The sequence below is a fragment of the Bos indicus x Bos taurus genome, chromosome 5 (assembly GCF_003369695.1).
Source record: "Bos indicus x Bos taurus breed Angus x Brahman F1 hybrid chromosome 5, Bos_hybrid_MaternalHap_v2.0, whole genome shotgun sequence".
NCBI classification, from domain to species: domain Eukaryota; kingdom Metazoa; phylum Chordata; class Mammalia; order Artiodactyla; family Bovidae; genus Bos; species Bos indicus x Bos taurus.
The window spans coordinates 8,698,719-8,709,728 of record NC_040080.1 but is presented as its reverse complement, the minus strand read 5'-3'; the positions used below and the strand labels follow the sequence as shown (position 1 = coordinate 8,709,728).

At 54.6% G+C, this 11,010-nt stretch overlaps 1 protein-coding gene across 1 annotated transcript in view; it reads left to right on the top strand.

Moving 5' to 3' along the window:
- The first annotated feature begins 813 nt into the window (after positions 1–813).
- Positions 814–11,010, top strand: part of FAM83F (family with sequence similarity 83 member F) — a 34,717-nt gene continuing 24,520 nt past the window's right edge. Inside the window, exon 1 of the mRNA XM_027540723.1 lies at positions 814–1,375. Coding sequence (XP_027396524.1) covers positions 887–1,375 — 489 coding nt within the window. The 5' untranslated portion in view covers positions 814–886. The remainder of the gene's footprint in view (positions 1,376–11,010) is intronic.

Sequence of the window (11,010 nt, the reverse complement as noted above, 5' to 3'; positions counted from 1 at the left end):
AGTTGTGTGCCCTCTTTTCGACCCCACGGACTGCTGCACGGCCAGGCTTCCCTGTCTATCACAATTACTCAAACTCATGTCCATCGTGTCGGTGATGTCATCCAACCATCTCATCCTCTTTCGTCCCCTTCTCCCGCCTTCAATCTTTCCCAGCATCAGGGTCTTTTCCAATGAGTCGGTTCTTCGCATCAGGTGGCCAAAGTATTGGATGGAGTTTCAGCCTCAGCATCAGTCCTTCCAATGAATACTCAGCCCCTGGAGGCCTCTACTCTCAGAACTGTGACATGTGGGTAGGGGGATCTGGGGGTTTTATTAGCATTTCGCTTTTGCACATCAACCGCCCCTCCTCGGCCTTCCCATAAGTATGGCCTCGCACAGGCCTCCCGCCCCGCCCCCCACAACGGGGCAGTAGTGATCAGGTCGGCCACCCCAGAAACGCCCTGGCCAGACCACGTGCTCCAGGCCCTACCAGCTGGAAAAATGGAAGCGCACCTGGGATGCGTCTGGCCGGCTCGGTGGCAGGAAGGGTTAGGTCCCTCACTGCAGGGTCAGGGCCAGGAGGCGGAAGCGGGCCAGAGGCCGCACGTGGGTCTAAGTACGGCCCGGCTCCAAGTTCCTGCCGGCTCTGGAGCTCCCGCCCCGGGCTGGGCCCCCGCAGGCCTAGGCCTCGCCGCGTCCCCAGCGGAGCCCAGCCGAGGTCGCCCGCCGCTGCTCGCGCCTGCAGAGGCGGAGGGCGCGGCCGCCCCTCCCCGCCCGACGGCCGCTCCCGCGCCCGGGCCCGCGCCGGATTGGCCGCCCTCGCGGCCAGGTGAGGCGCCCCGCCCCTCGGCGGCTTCAGGTGCGGCGGTGGGACCGGGTGCCGCGGCTGGGCCGGGGCCGGGGCGCCATGGCCGAGTCCCAGCTGAGCTGCCTGGACGAGACGCACGTGAACGAGAGGGTGACCGAGGCGCAGGCCGCCTTCTACTACTGCGAGCGGCGGCGGGCCGCGCTGGAGGCGCTGCTGGGCGGCGGCGAGCAGGCCTACCGCGAGCGGGTCAAGAAGGAGCAGCTGCGGGACTTCCTCTCCAGCCAGGAGCGCCAGGCCCTCCGCGCCGCCTGGAGCCCCTACGAGGATGTCGCCGCCGCCGCCGCCGCCCGGGGCAAGAGCAAGGCCAAGGCCAAGACCCCGGCTCAGGCCTCGGCCGAGCCGGGTGAGTCCCTGGCCTACTGGCCCGACCGCTCAGACACCGAGGTGCCCCCGCTGGACCTGGGCTGGACCGACGCGGGCTTCTACCGCGGCGTGAGCCGCGTCACCCTCTTCACCCACCCCCCCAAGGACGAGAAGGCGCCCCATCTGAAGCAGCTGGTCAGGCAGATGATCCAACAGGCCCAGAAGGTAGGCCCCCGCCCCTGCCCCGGCCACGCACACTGATGGGGACCCCCAGGACCGGCCCCTAAGACCAGGCCCCCGCCCCCCACCTTCGAGGCAAGGCCTGGGGCTGGCAGCCCTGACCACCTTCAGGAAAAGGGGCGCAGAATCCTCCCGTCCACCGTGGGGCTGCAGAGGAGAGCATAGATGTGTTTGGCGAATGACAAGGTGTTGGACAGTTGCTTGTCATTTTTACAGTGTCCAGCGGCGCTGGCTTCCCTCCGCTCAGCGCGTCTATGGGCCTGTCTGGTTTCTCTCTCTAGGCAGGAGTGGGGGCTGTGGAGCCCTGCGCTAAAATGGCCCACCCAAAGGTCTTGATAATAACCTGTGTGCTTCCCAGGGATTTAACAAAACTTGTCCCTGGTCATTATCTCATTTGATCCTCAGGCAATCGCAAGATGTGTAGTGTGGCCTCCCCACCCCCACCCCAGCCACATTGCTCCTAGGAGGCACCCCCACCCAGAGTCAAAGCTGGCCTGGCCCCTGGCGTTCACACTGGCTCTGCGCCCAGCACTAGGGCTCAAGCAGCCTGGAATAAATGAAGGATGTTTCTTGACCACCTACTCTGTGCCTGACGCTGTGCTAGGCACTTTGACAGGGCAGCTCCCTAAACTCAGCAGGTCAGGGAAAAAGCTCCCACTTAATCCCATCTCCCTACTCTGCCTGGGCATTGAAAGGAGGGGACGTTTGCTGAGTCGCTGGTTAGAATACTGGTGGGGCCACTAGTTTGTTGGGCAGAGTTTCCAGGTAAAATATGAGATGTCCTGTTAAATTTGAATTCCAGAATAACAAGAAGAAATTTTTTAGCATTATACAGTATGATTCAAATATTGCATGAAACATACTGATGTTAAAAAGTCATTCACTGTTTATCTGAAAATCAGATTTAATGAGGACATTCTGTGTTTTTATTTGCTAAGTCTGGTTCCCCTACGTTGAGATTTCTTATGAGACATCAGCAGCCTTTGGAACCCAGTTCAGAATATACAACAGAAGTGGCTTGGGTTCACTATTCTAATTCAACTCAAGGACTGTGCTTGGAGTCCTGTTACCCCTGGAGGCTGAACTTGAGACACCAGTGGTGGGGCTCCTCTTCTGGAAGGCATGATGCAGATGGTTGGCTAGATTGGCTGCCAGAAGGAAGGGTTAAGTTTTCACTGTCTGTGTTTCCACCCTCCCTCTCTAAAGAATCCCAGCTTGTCTGCCTGAGAGTTCTTTGTCTATTGCCTTCTGCAGAAGAGAAAGGCAAGTTTGAACAGAGGAGGAGAAAGGATGTGGGCGACAATACTGTGTAGCAGGCTGGAGCTGGGGTCAGGGGTCAAGTCCTATGATGTAACACTAATAAGCCTTGATTTATAAGTGCTTAATGTGTGCCAGCCACGGTGCTAATGATTTTCACAACTACTGAGTGAGATGGGTATTTTCCTTATTTTGGGACTCAAAACAGTTAAGTTGCTTGCCAAGCCAAAACTCAAACACTGAAGTGCTTCCTCTTAACCAAAGTACTGTTTGATGATGCAACAGATTAAACCAAGGATCTTGAATGGAACTAGCCTGATCACACCTGGGCAACAGGTTACAAGAAGGGAGAGACAGAGCCCTGCCCACTGGGACCTCTAGTCCCTTGTGGGATGTTGGGAGTCTCCTAGGTAGTGGAGTGTTCTGAACTCTTTAAATATTTAACAACAGAAACTTTAACAACTGTGAACTGATCCAGTATTTACATATTAAACCAGTTATTATTTCCTGAGTTCCAGGCACTAGCCATAGAAAGATATAAGCTGTGGCCTTTGCCCTCCAAGAGTTAAATGCTGCTGAGGAGGGGTATGCTGTAAGGAAAACAGACTTTGAGGCTGGATATGCCCAATCTGGGAGGGCTTCCTAAAGGAGGTAAATTGCAGGGTTGAAAAGGGAGAGAGGAAACCGGAATGGAGGAAGAGGAAACTTAAGAAACTCTTGTTTCTCCTTAAGAGACTCAGGAGAGAAAGCTTTGTGCTTCAGAACAGCAAGTAGCTTTGAATGACAGGAGGGAAGAACTATTGTGGTGACAGCTGAGTATGTGGGGGGCCTGGTGCAGGGGTCCTAAAACTGGGTCCAAAGCAGATGACCAACCCCCTCCGCCCCAGGAAGAAGCAGCTTCTGGCGCTGTCTGTGCCCCAAACCCTCAGGCTCTCTGGACCCTGACTCTTAATCATGACCAGTCACCTGAGTGCGGCACCTTCTTCACAAAGATCTTGTGAAGTAGGCAGGGCAAAATTTGACCCTCTTTCACAGGCGAGGAAACTGAGGCACAGAGAAGGAAAGGGGCTTGCCCAAAGGTCACGTGGTTGGTCATGGAAACACCCAGATCCCCAGTTTCTACTCTGAAGGCCACACCTTCTTACCTTTGCCTATCCCCACCCCCCAACCCCACGCACCCTCAGCCAACTGGCACGGGGCACCCTCCATGACTATTACTCGAGAGCCTTCCCCATCCTTTTCACCCTGCTGCTGCTGCTGCTGCTAAGTCGCTTCAGTCGTGTCCGACTCTGTGCGACCCCAGCGACGGCAGCCCACCAGGCTGCACCGTCCCTGGGATTCTCCAGGCAAGAACACTGGAGTGGGTTGCCATTTCCTTCTCCAATGCATGAAAGTGAAAGTGAAGTCGGGCTCAGTCGTGTCCGACTCTTAGCGACCCCATGGACTGCAGCCTACCAGGCTCCTCCGTCCATGGGATTTTCCGGGCAAGAGTATTGGAGTGAGATGCCATTGCCTTCTCCACCTTTTCACCCTGAGGGAGGGAATTTCCTTGTCTCCAGGGAGAGTCTGGCTGCTGTGAGGGCGGGTGGGATGGACCAAGATGATGTATGTGCAGAGGTGCAGGGGACGGTTGCAGATATGGTTGGGGAGCGGCAGAAGGATATAATTCACAGGTCCAACTGGGCACCAGAGGATTTTATTTTGTTTAACCCTCAATAACTTCATGAGGGGCTGTCATTTTTATTCCCCAGGGACAAAAAGGAAACGGAGGCTCAAGGGGAGTGGCTATGACTTGCCCACAGGCACAGACCAGCAAGAATTTTAAGCCTATGCCTCGCCTCAGGGATGTGGAGAAAGGAGCCTGATTAAAGGACACTTTGAAAATATGACTGGGCGTGGGGAGGACGGGCAGAGAGTGGTGGCCAGTGGGGAAACAGCCCAGCCGGGGTGCAGGGGGACCATGTGGAATGGGAGGAAGCCTTTGAGTTGGTCAGTCTCAAGTTATCTGCTCACTGGGCCTCTGCAAATGGCAGAACGCCCTCCTGACTGCACCGGTGTTCAGACATTCAGCCTTGTTTCCTTGTGGCGTGGGGGTTTTTCCTGCTGGTTTAATACCCGTTACGTGATTTGCTATTTTTAGGGTCATTGAATGATGTACTTTGCTTGAAGTACAGGCTGGGACTTCCCTGGTGGTCCCGTGGCTAAAACTCTGCTCTCCCAGCGCAGGGGGCCCGGGCTCCATCCCTGGTCAGGGAACTAGATCCTACATGTTACAACTAGAGATCCCACATGCAGCAACTCAGACCTGGTGCAGTCAAATTAATTTATTAAAGAAAAAAAATTTTTTAATAAAGTACAGGCAGAAAGGGTGTCTTCTGGGACCCAGAAGTGAGCTCATGGCCTGTTTCCCGCTGGCAGAGAGAACCAAGGAGGTTGCTGCCACTTGGGCTGCTATGACCACTGTAACCCAGGGAGCGGGGAGGGGGCCTGGACTTAAAGCGAGACCACGTGAAGACAGGGAAATGGTTGATTCTTATTCACGAGGGCAGAGCTCAGAGGACCAAACAACTGCAGTTAGGAAGGATAGCGAGTTGGGATGTTGGACAAATATTTCAAGGTGTGCTAAGCACTTTAGTAGAAAACAGACATATAAAACACACCTCTGCTCTTAAATGGCCTAACAGTCTACTAAACCATCGTTTTAATACAGACTGATGAGTGCTTGACAGAAGGCGTGGCGGGGGCCCTAACCCAGCCCCCGAGCCGTGTGAGGGGAGGGCCTCTGATGCTGCCGCCTGTCTGCGGGCGAGTCTGAGCGCAGCAGACAGGATGAGACCGTGTGGCGCATCCACCCTTCTTGGCACCTTCCGACCAACGGCACCCATTTTTTAGGCTACCGGGCAGGTTTAGAGAGTCCTGCCTGTGCCTCGGGAGCAGAGGAAAGCTTAACCACCTCGAAGACTGACCCTTGGCCCCTGCCTTCCTGGGCCCCACACTCCAAGGTACCAGCTACCTGGCTCCTGGTTGCTCACCACAAGCCCCTCCCCCAGCATTTCCTCTGAACCTCAGTAACCATGTCAGTATCAGTATCAGTAACCATGTCAGTAGTGTCTTCTTTTCCCAGGGGCAGCCTCTGAGGTCCAGAAAGATGTGATGACTTGTCTTCAGAAGAGGGGATGACAGCTCCCCCAGGTCCAGCGATCAGAACTCCCAGTGACCCCACATAAACATAAACCCAACCCCGGAGAGGGCGGGTTGCAGGGCCAGGCAGCTATTATGAACCAAAGCCTCTCCTCTCCGTTCCAGTGGCAGCCGGGAGGGGTAGGCCCACCTGGTTGGTGGGAGGCAGAGGGGTGTGGGGAGCAGGCCTGGCTGTACCCCCATCTCTGCCTGTCAGTGGTTTGTCCCCCACTTCAGGGCCTGGCTCAGAGGCTGATGCTTCCTTGGCACCCAATCAAGTTTTCAATCCATGAGTGACTTTTTGTTCCCAGACGTGGCTCCTTGTTTGTGCCACCTGTGTGCCTGGCACAGGGCTCGCTTGAGGAGAGCCCGTCTGATCCTCGGAGACCAGAAGCTTTGGAAGAGCCGGGACTTCCTTCCTACCCTCCCTCCATTGTCTTTGTGGAGCCCCAGCTGCACAGGTGACCAGTGGTTTGTTTAACTGATTGGAGACTATCTCCCACTGGCCCCCAGCCCCTCTCCATCCCTCTAGGGAAGTCTGGAGAGGCTCCAGTTGAACTGCGCATTGCTAAGGGTCTCCGTTAATCCTCCTCATAACAAGCCACCTGGCAGCGGAGGGAAGAGTGCTCTGAACTGGGGGGGACGCAGAGGCCTTTGGGGAAGGGCCCCAGAGCAGAAGGTGCGGTTGGCCAGGTGAGCAGGCTTGTTTAGAGGCCTGGGTAGCCGATAGGCGAGAGCTGCTGGGCACACGTGCCCAGGGGGTGTGGCTCACTTCACCAGGAGGCTCAGTTTGGCGGGTGGCCGCCTTTGCCACTGTCTTGCCCCATTAGCTTCTATCAGCTCTTCCTCGTTCAGGTACATCCAGCAAATAGTACACGGCATCTTCTTTGGACCAGGCACCGTCCTGGGCACTGGGATATAAACAATGAACAGAGAAAAAAGAGAGGAAACAAAAACGCAGTTTACATGTATATGGACTTAAATATTGTTGGTTTGTGAAATTTGGGTCTGATGATACCTTCGTTAGCCACGTTGCTGCCTTATTTGAGAGCTGGTCCCAATTCTCCCTAATACCTTACCCTGTTCTCCTTCCCTTCCATGGCAGAGGTTTTAGCTAGAGCTCCTGAGCTGCCTTTTAAAAGCCTGATTCTGGAGGACTTCCCCAGTGGTCCAGTGGCTAAGACTCTGAGCCCCCAAGTCAGGGGACCCAGGTTCCATCCCTGGTCAGGGAACTGGTTCCCACATGCGGCAACTAAGAGTTAGCAAGTCTGTAATTTAAGATCCAGCACAGCGGAAGAAATAAATGTTAATAAGATAAAACCTGTGCTGTGCAAAACAAGAGAAGGCCTCTCAGAGCAGCCTGTGACCTGCGGTCCAGTATACGCCATATGCCCGCCTAACCCTTCTTCCCGCCGCGGACCATTCCATGTGGCATTATTTCCAAGGCTCAGAGCAGTTCCAGAGTCTTTGCCCCCTCGAGGCTGGTAATGACACAGCTGCAGTTCCAGGGACCGAGCACCTCACAGCCCTTCCAGGATCTTGTCTAGGCCTGTCCGGCATCTCTGCCAAGCCCTGGGCACTGTGGCTGCTGAGTTTTGAGTCTCTCTCCTTTATGCTCCATCACTGATCCTGGAAGCAACAGAGACCCAGCTTCACTTCAAGGACAAAGAATGGGCTCTGAAGCTGAACGGTCTTGGTTTCTGCCCTGATCTGTCTACTTACTAACTTTGGGTTGAATCACTTGCCTCCTTGGGACTTCTGACCTGCACAGTTGGAGGATATTACCTAGATTTCAGATGGTTTTGAAAAACAGGGAAGAAACAGTGTGAAAGCTGAGGATACCGAGAAAGTTCGGTACAAGTCCCCTCTCAGAGTTGGGAGGGAAGCGTGGCTGGGCTTCCTCCCAGGACTCGGGGCTGCCAGCCAGGAGATCAGTCCAGGAGATCAGAGTTCGGGCAGGCAGGGGTTGCTTCTCATCTTCAGGTTGGAGGCCCCGTGCAGGTGTGCTTCCTGTTTCCTCCTCTCATCAGAGGAGCAGCTCCAACGGCCCTCCCCTCCCCCTAGCCCCACACTTCTCTGCTGCCCTTGATTTGATGGCTGTTTGTCAGGGCAGCTCTCCTGCAGGGCTGTGGCAGCCAGGTTCTCAGCCAGGGTTCTTCTGTAGGATCCGCCACGGGTGCCCTGAACCGGGGATCCCCGAGGGCATTCCCCTCCAGAATCACCTGGAAGAGCCAGTTCAGGAAGCCTGAGATCAGTCCATAAAGACTTCTCAAGAACTAGAGCCTGCGCAGGTGGCATGGGGACACGGCGGTGGGGTGGGTGAGGCACGGGACAGGCTGTTTCTGTCTTTGGAGAGGCTTGGTTCCTCTGAAATCTGACACTTTAGGTCCCTGAAACTCTGAAGATGGGTGTCTCCCAGGGGGATCACAAGTAGAAGGTGGGGCCTCGATAGGGGCGTGCCTTCTTCATGACTTCTTGGGCTTCTGGTGGCATAGCCAGTTTTGCTGGACACTGGTCTCAGGAGGCCAGGGCAACACCGGGGGAAGGGGTACACGGTTGGAAGCCTCGTTCTTGCCCTGGTTGTCTCTCTCCTCCGCCACCAGTTGACCTTGGGCAAATCATTTGACATTGGCTCGGCCTCTACCTCTGCATCTGTAAAATGGGAATAATTCTTCTCGCTTACTTTCATATGATTGCTCTGAGACTCTAATGCAAGACCATGAGACAGCATTTTGAAAAAGAAGAGTGAGAGATGCAGATACAAGGGGTTTATGTTAAAAGGGGCTAACATTGTTGAAAGGTGCTCTGCATGTTATTTCCTTTAATTAATCGAGTCCTCAGCACCTGGCACGGGAAAGGGGCTTTTCCCAGAGGCTCAGGGAAAGTGGGAGGCTGTAGAGCTGCTAAGAGTCTAGCTGGGATTCACCCAGGTCTAAGCTCAAAGCTTGTGTCCTTCTGCTACACACACAGTTGCTTCTGGGAATTGTCCCCATGGCCACCTCTTCCCACTGAAATCCCAGATGCTAAGCATGTTTGTTGCCACCCAGGCTCTGGGAAGCTCACCAACTGGTTCTGGAAACAAACAAGAACGGGACTACTTCGGTGGGAGTAGGAAAGAGGAAGATTCTTGCTGCCTGTGGCACTGGGGCAGGTCACATCGCCAGGAAGCTGGTGTGGGCAGCGCCCAGGGACCTGTTTATTTAGTTTGGCCAAACTGCGTCGTTTGTGGGATCTTTGCTTCTCAACCAGGGATCAAACCCACGCCTTTTAACAGTGAGAGCGCTGAGTTCTAACCACTGGACTACCAGACAATTCCCTCCCAGGGACCTTTTTTTTTTTTTTTTCTAATGTATTTTTGGCTGTATTCAGGTCTTAGTTGCGGCGTATGGGCTCTTTGTTTCGGCAAGCAGGCTCAGTCACCTCGAGGCATGTGAGATCTTAGTTCCCAAACCAGAGATTAGACCTGGTCTCCAGGGACTTCTTACTGGCCACTTTCTGACCCCCCTCCCTGGACTTGGGTCCCCACAGTCAAACTGAGACCCTGATGGGAGTCCCACCAGCAACCCCACCCCCACGCCACCCCATCAGGATGCTACCTCACTGCTTCGCCTTGGCTGGTGGTCAAATCCACCACCCTCTCCTCCGAGTGTACAGGGCAGAGCATGTTCTGGGGCAGGCTTCCAGTCTGGGGGAGAGAGGAGCAGGGCAGACGACCACGAGTGGGGGCAGGTCCTGGCTGACCACCTGCCGCTGTTCTGGTGCTGTCCTGACCACCCCCCACCCCAGGCTGAGTCACTCTAGTGATCCCAGCCCCTCTGCCGCCCTCCTCCCCAGGGGCCATGACCATGCAGCCGTAGCTGGTCCGCTGCCTGCCCCTGTTTTCCTTTTCCTCTTCTGAAATTCGTGGAGTCTGTGAACTTGCTAATGACCCCAGAATCTTAGCCCAAGAAAAGAGCCAGTGGCTTTTCTAGTTAGTGGTCTCTCTGGCCCAAGTTTCCAATAATCTGTTAACTCACCCTGACCCAGCTTGTCCAGTGGTCACCCTGTTGGGCCTTTCACAGCCCTGGTGGGGCCTGAGGGAGGCTCCAGATAAAAGCTCTTTTCTGTTCTGTGTCCTAGCAGTGAGTTGGCAGAAGGTGGGGGAGGTGCAGGGACCAGGGCTCTCCACCTCTCTGTGGGTCTTGGAGGACCAACTGTGAGTATGGGTTCCCTTCCCCGCATTTGCTCATTCACTCCCCAGGTTTCACTGAGCACCTGGCATGCGCCACATTCCGGAAATACACAGAAATACACAGACTCATAAAACGTGGGCCCTGAGAAAGGCAATGAACGCAGGACGGGGAGGAGGGTAGTGACAGCCATTAACTGTTGTGTGTGCGTGCTCAGTCGTCTCAGTCGTGTCTGACTCTTTGCGACCCCATGGACTGTAGCCCACCAGGCTCCTCTGGCCATGGGATTCTCCAGGCAAGAATACTTGCCATGCCCTTACTCCTTGGAAGGAAAGTTATGACCAACCTAGACAGCATATTCAAAAGCAGAGACATTACTTTGCCAACAAAGGTCCGTCTAGTCAAGGCTATGGTTTTTCCAGTGGTCATGTATGGATATGAGAGTTGGACTGTAAAGAAAGCTGAGCGCCAAAGAATTGGTGCTTTTGAACTGTGGTGTTGGAGAAGACTCTTGAGAGTCCCTTGGACTGCAAGGAAATCCAACTAGTCCGTCCTAAAGGAGATCAGTCCTGGGTGTTCATTGCAAGGACTGATGTTGAAGCTGAAACTTCAATACTTTGGCCACCTGATGGGAAGAGCTGACTCATTTGAAAAGACCCTGATGCTGGGAAAGATTGGGGGCAAGAGGAGAAGGGGATGACAGAGGATGAGATGGTTGGACAGCATCACCAACTCGATAGACATGGGTTTGGGTAAACTCCGGGAGTTGGTGATGGACAGGGAGGCCTGGCATGCCTGGGTTCGCAGAGTTGGACAGGACTGAGCGACTGAAATGAACTCTCCAGGGGATCTCCCCAACCCAGGGATCAAACCCTTGTCTTCTACTTCTTCTGCATTGTAGGCAGATTCTTCACCCACTGAATCACCTGGGAAGCCATAAACTGTTGAGTTCTTGAATACCAGACCACACTAGCCCTTTTGAAATACGTAATTTCATTTAACCTTCACGACAAT